This window comes from Zonotrichia albicollis, chromosome 2, assembly GCF_047830755.1.
Source record: "Zonotrichia albicollis isolate bZonAlb1 chromosome 2, bZonAlb1.hap1, whole genome shotgun sequence".
Classification (NCBI taxonomy): domain Eukaryota; kingdom Metazoa; phylum Chordata; class Aves; order Passeriformes; family Passerellidae; genus Zonotrichia; species Zonotrichia albicollis.
Genome location: NC_133820.1, coordinates 108366594 through 108383949, shown reverse-complemented (window position 1 = coordinate 108383949; position 17356 = coordinate 108366594). Strand labels below are relative to the sequence as shown.

The window sequence follows — 17356 nt, the reverse complement described above, 5'->3', positions numbered from 1 at the left end:
TGAAGCTCTCTTAAAATGTATGGGTCATTTCTCAGATAGATACCTACTGACTAAAAACTGTGGGGTCCTCCTGCTTGAAAACCTTACTTTATATGCCTGATTTTTTTCCTTTTTGAAGTTTTGCAGTTGATATAAATCTGGCAAAAGTGGAAGATTTTGTTACCTTTCAAATGGACTTTGATAGGGTTGGAGAAATGGGCCAAAAGGAACCCCATTAAGTTCAGCAAAGGAAATAGCAAGTCCTGAATCTTCACAGCAGCAACCTCTAGCAAAGCAAAGGCTGGGGAGTAACTGGCTGGAAAGCAGCTCTGCAGAGAGGGACTGGAGGGTTCTAGGGAGCAACCAGCCTAACATGAGACAGCATGTGCCCTTCTGGCAATGAAGGACAACATCACTCTGTGCTGCACTAGGAAGAACTCTTGCAGCCAGTCCTGCTCTCTGCTCAGCACTGGTGAGACGTATCTGGAGCACTGGGTCCGGGTGCAGAACCCCCCAGTACAAGGTACATGGGCATACTGGAATGAGTTGGAATGAAAGCGATGAATGATTAAGCAACTGGAGTATTCAATATATGAGGAGAAGCTGAGAGAGATGTTCATCCTGGAGAAGAAAATGCTTACCAGGATCTTATCCATTGGTAGGGATTACATGGATTTATATGAGTAAAGAGGACAGAGGTAGACTCTTTTCAGTGGGGAGCCAATGAAAGGACAAGAGACAATGGACACAAACTAAACCACAAAAAAATCCATTTAAACATAAGAGAAAGGTTTTTTTATGGTGAGCGTGATCAAATAATAGAGAAAGTTGCCCAAAGAGGCTATGAAATTCCATCACTTTCATAACTTGACTGGATACAATCCTGAGCAATGTACTACAGCTGACCCTGCTCTGCAGGGACTGGGACTGCAGACCTTGGGAGATACCTCTCAGGCTCAACTACTATGAGATTGCTGGATTTCTTTGATCTTGACCCCTGAAATATGAGTGGAAAACAAATTACACAGCCTCTACCTAGTGAAAGAATGAAAAGAAATTAATCTCTAATAAAGAAACAAGAAGACTAATTGTAATTTCATTAAAAAGAATAAAAAAAACATTCTTACTTTATTTCAAATAGATCAAAGATTTTGACCTTGGCCACATAGTACATTACAGTTTTGGTGCAAACCCAAGGAGATGTTTTTTCTTGCATTTTTCAAGAACAATCAGAGAATAGTCACCTTTATATATGCCATTGTATCCTCCATGGACTTCTCCAGCACTGGAGATTTCTTCAACATGAGCCCCTTGGTCAGATGTAAAGTATACAAGAGTTTTGTCATTCAGGTTATGCTTCTCCAGCACATCCAGAACTTGCCCTAGGTGAAAAAAAAACAAAACAAAACAAAACAAAAAAAAACAAAGAACAGCTTTAAGAACAACAGAATGAACTAGGTTGGAAGAGACCTTTGAAATCATCAAGTCCAACCTATGACCTAACCTAACACTTCCTAATAAACTAAACCATGGCACCGAGTACCAAGTCTAGTCTGTTTATAAAACACGTCCATGGATGGTGATTCCACCATCTCTCTGGCCAGACAATTCCAGTGCCCAATCATTCTTTTGGTGAAAAATTTTTTTCTGACATCTAACCTAAACCTGCCCTGATGCAGCTTAAGACTGTATCCTCTTGTTCTGTCAGCTGTTTCCTGTAAAAAGAGACCCACCCCCACCTAAATAAACCACCTTTCAGGGAGCTGTAGAGAGTGATGAGGTCACCCCTGTGTCTCTTGTTTTCCAGGCTAAAAATCCCCAGCTCCCTCAGCCGTTCTTCACAGGGCTTGTGTTCCAAGCCCTTCATCAGCCCTGTTGCCTTCCTCTGGATGCTGGAGACTTTAAATTACTTTTTCATTAGCCTTGGCACATATAAATATTTGTGTCCCTTTGCCTTTTTGAGACCACATTTCACATAAACTCTCTTATACTCAGCAATAGGCACATGCAGCATACTAGGGCACAATCACACAGGGCTTGCAGCAATCAGGACCATGACTCAGTTGCTGCAGGGTTTCTTGAAGAACAGTATGAGAGGATTTGTGCACATCAGAGAAAAGGGCTAATCCACAGAGAGCAAGTGACTTTTGGAAGCAGTTGCTCTCAATCAAGGAAATCCCCCAGCAAGATTCAAGCCACTGAGGATATTTAGTAACACTGAGGAATGAGTCTCAGCATGCAGAGTAGATCTCCCAGTTTGGGGGTAAAGCCTTGCTGCCTAGCAACCCATAGAGGCAGCATGGCAAAAATTTCAGTGCTACTGTTAGAGTAAGAAAAAAAAAGTAAGATAATTCAAGTAGCACCTTTAAAGTATGTGTGCTTTCATTATAAAACCTAATAACTAGCCCTTAATATCCCAACATATGGAAAAACATCAACTAAACTCAAAATATGCAAGGTAATAAACACACCCAGGTGCACCCATCTAAAAGAAGTACCCACAGGGATATGTCTTGTAGCTCTTAGGCACCACGGGCTCATGTTTCATTCTCACAAAGGGCTCCTCACACTACTTCGAAATGTGGAGGGCCTTGCAGTTATATAAATCGCACTGAAACCTATTTAGACTGAATTCTTTAAAGTGCGTTTCTGTATGAATGAGAGTGAAGCTTCTCTTTGTAACTTGCTCCAGAGGATTTAATACTGATTAGGAATCTAAAATTATTGGTCCTGGAAAACGAATAAAGCTTAAGAATATAATTCTTCACATCAGCCTGACAATGAACCTGTCCTTTAGGGATCTCAGAACATATAAAGATAATTCTGTCTTCACAACTATTTTATCTTTATTCTTTTACTTAAACATCCAAGAATGGTCCAATTTGAATGTTAATTTTGATTTGCTAACTTGACCACTAAGAATTATTTCATCATCTGATGCCCAATTATTGTGTCAAAGAGGATGAGTAAGAACTTTGAAATACAGAGCCTTCTAAATGGTTTTCAGATCACTGTTTCTGCTGCTATGCTCTTTTTCTGGATAAAGAGTAATTACCTTACTTTATTGCTACTATTTCTAGTTGCCTCTTCATGTTATATAATTTTAAAACTGTCTTTTTAAAGTGGTTGACTGTCATATTTTTTCAAATGACTGGGTCAAGAATAAAGGAACATCAGCTGCTAAATTTAAGTAGATACCTGGTGGTCTTGTTTGTAAAGTAGGAGCAAAGAAGAAATGCAAGAGTAGGAGAATTTGTTTATGTAAATTTTGAAGCCTTGTGGGAGTTGAAATTTCCCAACAGAGCTGAGAAAATCTGTTACAAAGGCTGACATTTTAAAGCTGGTGGGTTGAGGGAAAAATCACGCAGATCCTTCTGACAAGCCATGCGCTTGCTGCATGAGGTGGATGGACTTAGTGCCAGAAAAGAACGAGGCAATTTCCCATTGGCTTCGGGAACTGTTTGGATAATGTACTTGTTAAGTGATTACAATATCTCTTGGAAATGTGTCAATAATCATAAAAACGTAGAGTACAAAGATAAATTAGTAAATTATATGTAGGTATGCAGCCACATGACCTTCAGAGTTCCCTTCCAACCTACATCAAGCAATGATTTTATGATACAAATACAATAAATAGTATTGTGCAAAGAAATATATGTGCAGTGATGTGCACAACAATATTTTTTTTACATACCTCATGTTTATGATGAAAGTGAACTTTCAAAATAATCTTGTATGTAAACCAAAATGACAATAAAGAGAGAATGGCACTCAGTATATATAACATGATCTCTGGTGAACAAAAGCATTGGCAATCATTCAATAATGACCACTTTGATTTTTCCAACTAATTTGGGAAGACATGAGAAGCAACGAAAATTGTCTAACTATCACAAACAATTAAACTTAAAATTAAAAATTAATATTAAAATTAAATGTAAGATATTACAATGATTCTTTTTAATGAGGTAGAGTAACTAGTCTTTCTCTGAAAAAAAATATTAAATTCTGACACTCAAACATGTCCCATTTTAGAAAAAACCCAACCATATAAAATGCATAGAAATTCTCATCCATTGTTAAACTCAATGGTAAAACTTCCATTTCCTTCAAAAGGATTTTGAAACACAGAGGATCGCATACATAAGGTTTAACTAACAAATGCTAAAATGACAATTTATCTTAGCAGCAACATTTTTCAGTACAGATGGACTAATAGTGGTAATTCAAAAAACAGTATTGCCAGAGTATGGCAGTCACAACACACTCATAAGCAAACCTTCATTTTGATCCTGAACACTAGCACCTACTAGAATGAAAATTGTAAATAAACAGCAAAGTGTGTGTTACCAAGATACAAGACAAATTTAAGTGTATTTGAATGATGTAACTCCCGTTAACACAATAAAGAGTTTAAATTAAAATACCTTGCTTGAAAGTCACGTTCTGAAAAATTAACTGCTGTACTGATCTGTGTGGATGGTACCAGTTTTTTTTCTTCTGATTTGAACAGAACATATTTGGAAAGACAACATTTCTGAATATCCAAATCAATCTAGGTGATGGAGCTCCATAATTTCTGCAGCTGTTTAGCAACCAGAATTTCAGATCAAGCTACTCCTACCACTGCCATTATAGGAATGTATTCTGCAATGTAGGTGACTAACATTGTAGCAGACAAAGGTGTTAGATCATTGGACATTTTGCTTCCATTTATATATTTTTAAGATACAAAATAAATTGAGGGCTGTGTTAAGATGTTACTTGTTTTAATTAGGACATCAGTGTTCCAAAATTTAAATTAAACTTCTTGTGAAATATACTGAGTGCTCTCTGTATTCTACTCTCCATTCTTGCTTCAAGCTGTGTAAAATTATAAAGAATTGTTCCATTCTGAATGTGAAAATGCCAATTTCAGTGGAGTGATAGCCATGGGAAAGAGAGAAGAGCAATTGACTCTGTTCTTAGGAAGGAAACACAGCGCCATGCCGCTTTTCAAGTTCTCCAGCCCAGCCTGAATGGTAGCTGAACCAGCCTTGCTAATGATGACTGTAATTACTGAGTTTTGACTCATGTAAAGCTCCTACTGTATGCATCTACAAGAAGAGATAGGGTTTCTAAAAAATGACTATTCATTTGTAAACAAGGTACAAACACTGAAAAACAATAATGTGTTTACAAATGTGTTACTGATTTGTTAAAGTGTTTAGTCAAGCAAGCACATGGACAAATGCATTTTATTCAAAAATTAGTTTAGTGACATTTCAAGTCAATGAGCAATAAATATTATTTGTATTAATTCAAAATAATTTAGACTATTGCTGAAATTGTGAATAAGAAGCTAGAGGAAATAGAATACCTCTGTGTAATCTAGGCATTAGAAAAAAATAGCTTCTACTTGTGATGAAAGCTTTAAAGCAGTCTTCCAAATTCAAAGAAAAAACATGTTTCAGAAGGAGGGTTAAGGATCTGTCTCAGGAAGAGATAACTGACAGTAAAGGAAATTCCTAATAATGTAACACTATTTTCCAACTCCAGTAAACTTTCACATGACTCTCTTGTTTCCAGAAATTTACAGCAAGACTGAGACAATTATTGAACAAAGATTTCCAATAGATCAGCCTGGGAAAATAAGCCATCACATCACTGCCAAGAAGAGGCAGTATGATTGTGTTGGGGTTTTATTGTTTTTATTTGCTGTTTAGAATTTGCTACTGCTGCTCATGTTTGGTTTTGAATAGCATCATTAGCCAGATTCACAACTTGTAGTCAGCTCCAGGCATTCACCTCTGTGAATGCAAGCCGTTGAATAAATGCATAAAATCCTAAAAATTATTGCTACATGCATAAGTATTTGGAAACCCACATTTCTCCCAGAAAATATATTGATGCCTTTCAAGTATATACCCATAGGTTTACCACATAGTAAACCTCTTGGGAGCCCCTTTCTGCTACAGCAGTTTAAGGTTTTGCCACAGTTAATCATCTCTTCAGGGCTCAAAGGCTAAGATTTTCACCTTATGAAAATCAGCTTCTGCATACCATCATTCACAAGCTAACAATCATTTTAATCTCTATGTTGATTTTCTGTGATGAAGAAAAGTTACTTCATTTTAATGCACTGATCTGATTACAAAATCCACGGACTAAAACCTTTGTATTAAAACAAACTTATAACTAAGATCAAGACACCCCTATTTTAATTTTAGCTTTTGTACATTTCAAGTTATAAATATGCAAATGTTCCCACAGTATGCTCAGAGCCATCCAGTTTCCTTTGATAAATATGTAAATCAGCTTGTCTCTTCAGTGGGGAAGTAATTATCACTTTCAGACCTAGTCACAGAGTACAACACTTGAGGTATAGATGAAAAATAATAAAACCATTGACGGCAACACAAGAAGTGGCGGCACATATGATGAACAGTACATAAACTCTGCACACAACTTGTTTAACATTCAGAGCTACAACACAACCACAGCAGAGTGGAAATTGTAGAACAAAGCATTAGAATGTACTATGGCACATTATCTAGCCAGTTAAGAGAACATATCCGCCTTTGAGAACAAGTGATTCCCATAAGGAGGACATCAGCATATGAACCTCAAAGGTGAGAGTGAATACTAGGTAGAACAACTCTGACTAGACCAGAAAATAGATGCATAACTAATTGCAAAAGGTATAAGGTTCTTCCTGCAGAAAGAAAGTAGAGTATACATTCAGTACAAAGCCTTGAATCAGTATTACCAGACTACTGTTTCCAAAGTTACACGATGGAAACAATCCATACAACAAAATCTTCTCCAAAAGTACATAGTCTCAAATGTGCTTAGCTCCTGCTATGATAGCTTATTGGGATCTTCAATGTCAACAGGAAATTCTGCCAAAAAGTAGCATCTGGTTCTGAAAAAATACAACTATATGAGTGTTTTAATTTGTAACAGGAATGCATATTTACAGTAAATGAAATCATGGACAGTTAACATATTTATGTTTCCATAGCAAAGCCCTCTTGGATTTTGTGCCTTGGATTTCTTTCAAAGTCAAATTTCAAGGACAAATCCTGGGAATTCAACTAAGGCACTCACACTTCTAATGGGCATTCAGTCAGGAATCAAAGTAGAGCTGAAGTGGGTTTCTTGTCTCTTCTGGTGTGCTGACAGTTTTTTCAGCTCAGAAGACAGTTCAGACCTGCCATTGTTGGCAATTTTAAACATTTTAGGACTGATGAATCCTCCAATGGAAGTCTAGAGCAGGCCAAATCAAGCTCCAGCTGTGTGTGCTGTAGATACATTGAGTGGGATTTACATACAGCGTACACAAAGTATGGATTTTCATATCCAGCTCACCTATCCTAAGAATTTGGCCCCAAAAATTATCAATTCTTTTCAAAATGAAGTAAGGCCATTGCCCCAGATGTAACTACCTCCCACTAGAAATCAGATAAGAAGTTCTTAGGTCCAGATAGTCTGAAGAAACAACAGTTCTTTGTTACATTCCTCTACACTCAGAGTGGGACAAGTAAATAAGCAGAAGTGCTCAGAAAAGGGCAGTCTTTTAATCAGAAAACAAGGCAACTTTGGTGTGGACAGCTAAGCTATCAGTGTGAACTTGCTTCTTGTTTGGATTTGGATTGCCATGTAGCTGCAAACTTGCAAATCAGTTGTGACTGCTTATACGGTTTTATAAGTATAATGTGTCTTTCAGACCCTCAGGATAAATTTTCAGCACAGTGCAGAGCAGATTAGGTACGCACACTTCTTAGCAGCTTTGAATAAATCAACCAAATTTTGACTTATGCAAAAGGTTTTTCCTAGAAATGAGTACCACATCTCTTATTTTTCTTATGCATATAGGTTCAAATAATTTTTTAAATATGAAATTTGGAATGATATTTTAGATATGTATAAATACATGAGCATAATGAAGTACAGAGTTAAGTGTCTGAAGACCTGTAAGTATAGCAGCAATAGAGACAATGCAGGATGGAAAAGCTTCCTGTACTGCAGCACTAATGATGGATTATTACAGGTCAAAAAGTATAACTAATCAGTAGCTATTTCCTTATTAGTATTTAAATTAGCTAATAAATGCATTGCTTGAAATTCACTTTTAGACCTTACATCTGTTGAACATAAGTCAATGTATTTCTAAAGTAAATCTTGATTTTTAGCCTGCTTAAAATGCTAAAATATGAGAAATGGTCACACAATTTTAGGAGGGTCCATTATATTTGCATTTTGCATGACAGCTGTGATAACTTTTTGGGTAAATTTGCATCTTCATTCTGCACATATCTAAGATGCCATTTCACACATACAACTAAGATGAATAATGAAAAATACATTGTCTCATTTCCCACTTTGAGGTCTCCCATGTTTTCTTCCAAATTATGAAAGGGATTTCTTTAGGTGTGACCATGGCAAACTGTAGCGACAGCTGAGGGTACTATTCAATTTTGAATTAGACTGTCAGGTGAATTTAAGGCTTCGGGTATTTGACCATTCCAATATATGCTGATTGATTGATTGCATAAAGGTGGAATGATAAAAGAAACTCTTTCCTATGTCTTCAAAGGTTTAAACATTTACAAAAATCAGACTAAGTTTTAAACTTAATATGTATCTGGTCCTACAAGCAAATGCATAATGACAACATTTTGCCAGATATAATGTAAGAAGAATTATGAAGGCTGTAAAGCAGGGAAAAAAAATTTAACCTCCATTTAAATCCTCTGCACTTTTCTAAAAACTTCAAAGCCTTTGCCATTTGTTTATTTCATTTTTATTAAGTAAAATTCAAACTGTAAAAAACTGGCTGACATTAGAGCATAAACATTTATCATCTTTCAGCAGCCAATTTTTTTTTAATCTTTGCTGAATTTGGAAGCAGGTTTTAAAGACTTGCTATAAATTACATGCCATACAGTTAAGAGGAGTTTTATCAAGAGTAAATTATATTAATCATGAAATATCAATAAATTTAATTTCCTGGTTTTCTGATTTTAATTGTGCAAATCTAATCTAACATGAAAGTAGGTGTGCATTAACTCACTACCAATACACATTTTTTTTTCCTCCTTGACACGAGGATCACCATGCACACTTGTTAATTCACCTATTTCTCTAAATTTTGTGCCTAAGTGCTACTAGACACTCAAAGCCTACTGTGAAATCACCACCTCCAAAACAAGTTACTTGATAATGAATCTCTGTATAGACACTGTTACTACCAATAAGAAAGCAAACCTGACTATGAAAATTGTCTCAAGGAACTTTTCCACTAATGATATAGACTCCACTCTGTCTTCTCTAGATGACATTCAGAATTTAGGAAAAAAAAAAAAAACAAAACCAAAAAACAAATAAATACACTGAGCGCCATAAATTATGATTTGGTGCCTTTTCCCCCTGGTATATGTATGTGTGTTAAACATGACATATATATGCTGATTTCCATTCCAGAGGATCCTGTTTGAAAGGAAGGCAAATAATTTTTCAGGTCATCCTCACTGATGATAGATTACTAGCTCAAAAAGATTACTCACAATCTCATCAAATGGCACTTTGATTCCTTAATTCATCTAAGTGCTCTTGAAAAATATTCACAGCCTATTCAAAAAGAATTTTTGTTGAAGTTTCAGAGTAGTATTAAGTAGCACAGCAGATGCCTATGTGGAAGAAAATCTGCCTTTTCCTGGTCTGAGGCCTGGAAAGAAAAATATGCCATTTTTGTTTTAAATTGGTTTGGAAATACTTAAGGACTCTGCTTAGACCAACGTGTGTTTGATGCCCCTAAGACATGGTGGAGTCATGAGATCAGAGAGGGCCCTGAGACCATTAGGCTCCTTTCTTTGCCTTTTCTCTGATTTTCATTTATATAATAATAAAACAAAAATGAGTATGTTACATGTTAAATTGATAATTAATCTGAGTTTTCCAAGGCTTAACACTATGAATGCTATGTGTATCTTGTTTGTAATGAGAAGTTACAAAAATGGACCAATATATTTTTTCTGTGTAAAGGCAAGGCAGAATTCTGAAAGGGCTCTGCCTTGCATGTATGGATCACAGTGAGATGTGTTTTTTAGGATAAATCTGAAGGCTAAATGTGAAGTGAGGAAGGATCATTGACAAAACCACCACAGATCAGCTGAAATATTTACATAAATACCTGGAAAAAATTAGTCTAACCGTAATTAGACTATTTGGGGAAGAGAGGAGTTATTGCCAAGGTAAAGTCTCCAAAGAACAGATGGCAAATAACCACATGAAGGCCCTAGGCAGCACATTTGTTACTTATGGAATAGCACTATTCCTATGGATAGACAGGCAGGTAGAGGGTTAGTTCCTCCCTAATAATGTATTTTTTTAAATTAACTAATCATTTCTGAACCTATAAAATCAAATTTAAGAATTTGTACATAAACAGATGTCTTTGAACAGAAAATGTTTGGAATCTTCACATTTCACATGAATAGCTTTGTAACATACTGGTGTTTCAGTACCACATGCAGAGAGAAGTACAATCCAGCAAATAGATTTCTGCTCTAGAAGGCACTGGAAAAGCATGTCTGGCTACATACAGGAACTGACTCTATTGTTACCAAGACTCAATAAGTAAATATGGTAACAGTAGGATAGAGTATTTGCATACATTTCCCGATGATAGATTTAATATACCAGTTCCTCCTATTTAAAACAGCTATTTTGAACTATTTTACCATGAATTACTAAAGTTAATATATAACCAGGGAAGTATTTAAATGTCTCATCAAAAATCAGTTTACATTCTGAGAGGTAAATGTGATATTACTGTCTAGTATTTTTTGCCAAGAAAGTCCTCAAAGCTCTCTTTAACTAGGCCATCTATTTTTTTATGAGCAGCACCTGGGGGTTATTGCACAAGAAGACTGGCAAACAGCAGCAGAATCACACAAAAGTTGGACTGAGAAATTGAGGATATGGAGCTTGACTACTTCAGCACTAAATAGGCAAGAATATTTAGGATATGTCCTGTAGAAAGGTTTTAGCCTTTTTTTTTTTTTTTTTTTTTTTAAGGAAAACTGCCAATTTTGTGCCTCTTTAAAAAATGCTGATAAAAAAGCCATCATAGCAGCACTTTGCTCATAACACCCTGCTAAGGTGTTCAAACATTGTTCTGTAGGATGTGCTGGTTACACTGTGTCTCACTCTGTCCTGATGTTGGTTTGGAACTGGCCTTCAAAGATCATCTAGTCCAACCTCCCTGTCTTAGGAAGGGACATCTATCACTAGATCAGGTTACTTAAAATCTGGCTTTGAACACTTCCAATGATGCAGCATTCACAACTTTTCTGGGCAGCCCGTACCAGTATCTTACTACCCTCATTGTCCAATATTTCTTCCCAATGTCCAATCTAAATCTACCATTTTGCTGTTTAAAATTTTTGTCCCTTGCCCTATCACTACAAGTACTGGTATCAAGTCTTTCTTATAATTTATTTTCCTTTAAATATTCTCCCTAGAGCTTTCTCTTCTCCAGGCTCTCTCTCAGCCCAGCTCTCTCAGTCTGTCTTCACAGGAGAACTCCTCCAGCCCTCTGCTCATCTTCACCAACCTCCCATAGGCCATTCCTGAGAGGCCCCCATCTATCCTGTGCTGAGGACCCCAGACCTGGATGCAGCACTCCAGGTGGGATCTAGCAAGTGCAGAGCAGTGGGGCAGACTCACCACCCTCATCCTGCTGGCCACGCTGCTTTAGATGCAGCCCAGGACATGGCTGGCTTTCTGGGCTGCAAATTCACACTGTTGGCTCATATCCAATTTTTAATCTGCCAAATGGAAAGGATAAATTATGTATTTGAATTATAAGTAAATTTTTTAAAAAAGTATTCATTTATTATTTGTTTAATGTATACTCTGTGATTTTGTGATGTCAAAATCAGCTGAACTCTGGATTAGAAGCACTTTGCTACCATTTACACAGTGATATACTATACATTGAAATACTCTATATTGGCTATACTTTTCCCATTAGTACAACTAGATCTTCCTGGACTTTACTATAAATAATGCGGCATTGTGAACTATTAATTTCTTTCAAACATCTGGCATAAGTTATCTTAGAATTCACAGGAAGACAAAGTTTGTACTGCTTTTTTGGCTTAGGCCACTCTTTTCTTTAGGATTAAAATGAGGTTACATTTGTATTATTTCTTGTTTCCTGCTTTGTTTTTCAATGCAAGTCTGACTAAGAAATGAAAGTAAGTTTGATTTCTAATCCACAACTATCTCAACTACAGAGATACAAGAGCCTAAAGAGCCAAAATCCTTTACCTTCACAACAGTGAAATGGCAACAGCACTGAAAAACCATGTGCACTGAAGGACCCAAATTAGTCACACTTAATTGTAGGTAATGTAATAGTGACATTACAGACGAGTCCATCCAGTAGTTTTCTAAAAGGACACTTGTTGAAAAAGGAAGATTCCTCTCTTCTTCTCCTCTTTCTCCTTCTATTTTCTCTGGAAGCTGGTAAGAAAAAAAGGAGTTAAGGGAGAGAAGAATGCTCTGCCTCGCCTCTCGAGGAATCATAAGGCTGCAAGATCCACTAAAGCTGTAGAATATAACTTAATGCTGGTCTAAGGCAAGAATTTTATTATCATGGAGTCTTTTTTTTGCTCATCCCAAGTAAGCAACTGAGCCCTTAGGGGTCAGGTGTTCCTTTGGATATTGAGCTTACTACTGTAATACAAAATCAGTTCAGTGTTCTCAGGGTTACTGAAATATGCTCTTCATAAGGAAATGTTATAAAGAAAGTTTCATGGGTAGGGAGAGAGAATAATTTAAAAATAGAAGTGTGTATACAGAGTCAAAAGAAAGCAAAAACAAAAAGAAAACATTCAAACTAGTAAAAAATAACCTGAGTACACTATGAAACATACAACCCTCGCCCCACAAACATCAGTATTAAAAAAGAATTATAGAAAAGAAAAATAAAGGTTTAGTTTCAGTTTTTATTAAACAGCATCCTAAATTGAAATAAAAATGCCTTTTTACAATCAAGAGGTGAGGGGAAAAGCTCCAGAGCAAAATCACCATTTTACCAGACTGCCTTTCACTAGTCATTGCATCATTACTCTACTGCTTTTCCTAGCCCTAAAAAATTCATTATTTATCTCATTATTATATTTTGTTATTATATAGAAAGCAATGAAAAGCTTTCTTTAATGCAATATAAGCATCTATTTTTATAAAAATAATGATCTTTAGCAGTATTACCACCCAGCCTATTATATAGTGTGGTTGTTTTAGCAGTCAAATGTACCACTGAAAGATTATCAGCCAGAGTCAATAAAAAGCCAGTTCCATAAAACTCATCAATAAGAGCTTATTACCACCTGGAATTTGAGCCTTGTTATTCAATAGTATGAAATTCTGCATGGAAATTCACTAATTGGAACCAATCTGTTGATGAAGAATACAGAATCAATATTATCATAAGCTTTATTGTATGATTATTGCTTTCACTCAGAATTAGATCACCTTTTTTTAAGCAGAACAGTCTCAAAAAAAATTAAAATACCTTTCCAAAGAAGCATGAAAATGTTTCATATCTCTCTCCAAAAAAACTTTGTGGATTATTTTAAAAGAATCTCTAGTATTCTCAATATCATCACTGAAACTGAAATGCACATGATAAGTTTTAGGGTTTTTTCTACAGCTAATTGATATGCAGCCAGCTATGAAAAAATGGTAAAATGCTGGAAGACATTCCCTGAGTCATCACAGAAACTGTACATATCATTATAGTTCATATATTGAAAAAGATATTTAATTATCTTTAAAAAGCACTATTTAGTCCCCAGGACCAGAAGAAGACATGAGTTCCTGAGTCCAGGTGCACATTCTAACCATTTCCAGCCTCCAACATGGATCAAGACCATCAAAAAAATTACTTTTCCCCTTCCCAAATCCCATGCCAGCTGAATTAAAGTCCTAATGCTTTACTAAAGATCCAGATCTGGATTAGTGGGTAACTAGCAACAAAGTTATATCTCAGGAGTTAAAACTGAACATCATCTCTGTGTCTCGGTTTTTCTTCTGGGAAACAGATTAATGAGATTCCCCTGTCTTACAAAGGCTTTGTGAAAATGCTTATTTGCAAATCTGTTATACACTGCAGCAAAGTACTGACACAGAAGAGATGAGACACGTCAAAGTATCTGTCTTCAAAACAGAACTTCAATAGCATGTGTTAAATAAAACATGAGAACTCATATTTAACAATGAGGAATGTATCTACTGTTGAGAAGCTGCTCATTAAGAAGGCACTCTGATAAGGAGATAGGATTCCAATGGGAAAAGAAATGGCATGTAAACATATGTTAGAAAACTGTACCATGAGACACAAGCATAGGAAGAATGACTTTTCTATCTTTGAGTACTTGACTTCATAGTCTTACAATTGTGCCTTCTGCATGTTTGTATGCATTTATGGGCTGTATCATCTATGGTAAGGTACTGGGTAATCCACTACAAAACTATCTGAAGGTACAAGGAAGAGGCGTGGATGAGAAGGTTTTAACACACAGATTAAAAATCCTCCACATTTTCAGTCTCTTTGTTCCTTAGTTTCATGTCAAGGCTTCTTTCACAGACATGCAACTACCACGAGGAACATCCTTCTTCTCTAGCACAGTCACATGCTTTATAAAATCATGATTACAAGCTCCCTAAGTAACTACACAGATATGCTTTCAGTGTCCAACTACAGAAGAAAAACATGGCAAAAGTCACGCTCCTGAGGGCTGAAGGTTAAGGTTGACAACAGTAACACTTCCACCAAAGTGAGTAAAGTCTGTCATCCTGATCCCTTGCTCTGGATGACTGTCTTACTAAATTCCTGTGGAGTTTTTCTAGCACAGTGCAAATGTAATTTTTTTAAAACTTCACAGTATCTTTGTTAAAAAAGGTTGCTATGCAAAGCCCCTTGATGAGAAAAACCATCTACAGCTTCCTTAAAAATGTTTTTTCAGTCTGTATTTTGGCGATTATCTACAATTTGAATAAAGTTAGACCCTTTTTGTTTCCTTATTGCAACCTTTATCTGAATATTCATACTCAGACCTTTGTCCATATTGACTTGAAGTCCTGCAGGTCAATTTTGGTTTAAATCTGTGTTCTTAATTGTTCTGAATTGTTCTTAATCTTGCTGTGTTTCTAATCTCACTGATAATGGTTTTGCCTACCCACCTTAAGCTAGGAGCAAAATCCAACCATACCATTTATTTGTAAAATTAAACTTCAGAGGCAAAGGTGAAACAAAAGGTTGGTTGCACATTTCATTAGAAAACTTCCTATCCTCCTTAGGATTTACCACTGCTTGAAGTCATCAGGATTCTTATTTCTAGTTTATCTAAAACAGTCTTTGAGCTTTCTCTTACTAATGGAAATTATCTTGTCTAAGAGTAATGCTAATTTTCTTTCACCGATTCCAGCATTTTGATCTAACACAATGTTAGACGTCAAGTCACTGTTTTTGCAATAAACCAAATTTTAAGAGCTTCATAATTAACAGAAAGCCTTTACAGTTTTGAACATTACATGATTACATTTTTGTAAAGAAAAATGTTCAGTGCCCTAGCACACGTAGTTCTGACAATTTAACTTCTGCAGTATCAGATGCAAATGAAACCTCTTAAGCAACTGGCAGTAAATTTTGACCACACAGCGCTATTACCACAAACTACATTACGCTGAATTTTTCCATCATGGAGTACTAAGACATTATTTGAACATGACTGATTAAAAAGTGCTACAGAAATGGTGACTTAGGATGTGCCTTGTAATCTTGTAAATAACGTGCAGAGAAGGAGCTTTGCTGTATACAAAGATGTGATATATAAAAAGAAACTATACTTAAAGAGGATTAGGTAGATCAGGAGGCTTATCATAGTGGAAACAGGAGTCCTTCATCACCTAGTCACTTCCTAAATTTGGTCCCATTCAGTAGTGACTGAAAGTCATTGCTGCTTAGTGACATATGAAATGGGTTTGGGTTTTAGAGCAGATTGTAACTGGAATGCATCCATATCATAAAAGACATAACCACAACTGTTTTTAATCTGCACCCACACTGACAATTTTCCCAGATGTGACCTAAAGAGTGAATGTGCTTCAAGAGCTTAACTACTGTCTTAGCTGTAAAAAACAGTCTCTTAATGCTTGGATAAGAGCAGAATGGCATGACAGGGTGGGAAAATTCTATCCTAGTCACAGAAAACTGTATTGGCTGGATACCTTCTTCCTCAGGGTGCTGGCTGAACATCTTTTATGATAAGAAATCCAGCCTAATATTAAACTTTAGAGATTTGAGATATACACCAGTATACATTCAGAAAAGCAAGGTCAAGGAATGCACTATGAGCATCAGGCATCCGTCTCCAGATTTTTAATTCTATTTTTTGGTTTTGAGGCGCAGCCAACATTATGTCACATTCACAGTAGCTGGATAAGATAGGTGCTTATCTGCTGCTTCTGATCATGTGGCATCATTCTGCTTTGCTTACCTTTTTAATCAATGTTACTCTGTTACAAATGACTACATGAGGTGAAAAGCCATGATAAATTAGGCTTATCTTGGTGTGCAGGATTTTTTCTTGGAAAAAAAAAGGATAGCTCAGTGATTTTTTTTTCTTAAAGCAGTAGGAATTTGTCCCTTTTTTTCTTCTCATTTTATTAATAATGTTTATTTTGATTTTTAATACAATTCAGAATTCTCAGAAGATTTGTGATACATTTTCAGGTTGTCCCTTATAGAATAGGTTTTAAAATAAAAGTTCAAAGTATACAAACACTGCAAAGTGATTCAAAGACATGAAAATTCAAAATAAAAACCACTAACAATTTTATGTAAAAGAAGAAATATTGATTTTCTGATAATATTTAATAATACTATGCTGTTACCAGAAGGAAGATAGTTACTGTACAGTATTTGGAAGAACATTAAAAAAGCCCACAAAACCCCCCAAAAAACCCAAATATTCAACCCCTAATAATGTAAGTTTAAGCCAGAATAGCTTGAAAAAAATATTAAAATTAAATTTTAATTACTTCATAATTAAAAATAATAAGTCAACTTTAAGAGCTTAAAGGATTGTGAGTTTAAAACAATGACTTTTAAAAGTGAAAAAAAATTCCCTTTTTTCTCTTTGCTTTGTGAATGCATTAGACTATGTTACTTTCATCAGAGCAAGAATTCCCATGAGTCTTTTGGGCATAGTTCAGTTTTCTGTCTCCTAAATATATTAGATTTTCCAAAGTAACTTTTGTTTTGCGTCTGAAACCATTATTTTCATTTACTTGGTGTTACATCTATTACTAAAAAGAG

At 35.7% G+C, this 17356-nt stretch overlaps 1 protein-coding gene across 12 annotated transcripts in view; it reads right to left on the bottom strand.

Annotated features, from left to right (window-relative positions):
- STS (steroid sulfatase) overlaps positions 1-17356 on the bottom strand; it is a 107441-nt gene that overhangs the window by 39840 nt on the left and 50245 nt on the right. For all 12 annotated transcript variants that reach the window (XM_005487539.4, XM_005487537.4, XM_026793789.2 and 9 more), the window contains one exon: positions 1224-1361. In XM_005487539.4, the coding sequence (XP_005487596.2) occupies positions 1224-1361 (138 nt within the window). The remainder of the gene's footprint in view (positions 1-1223; positions 1362-17356) is intronic.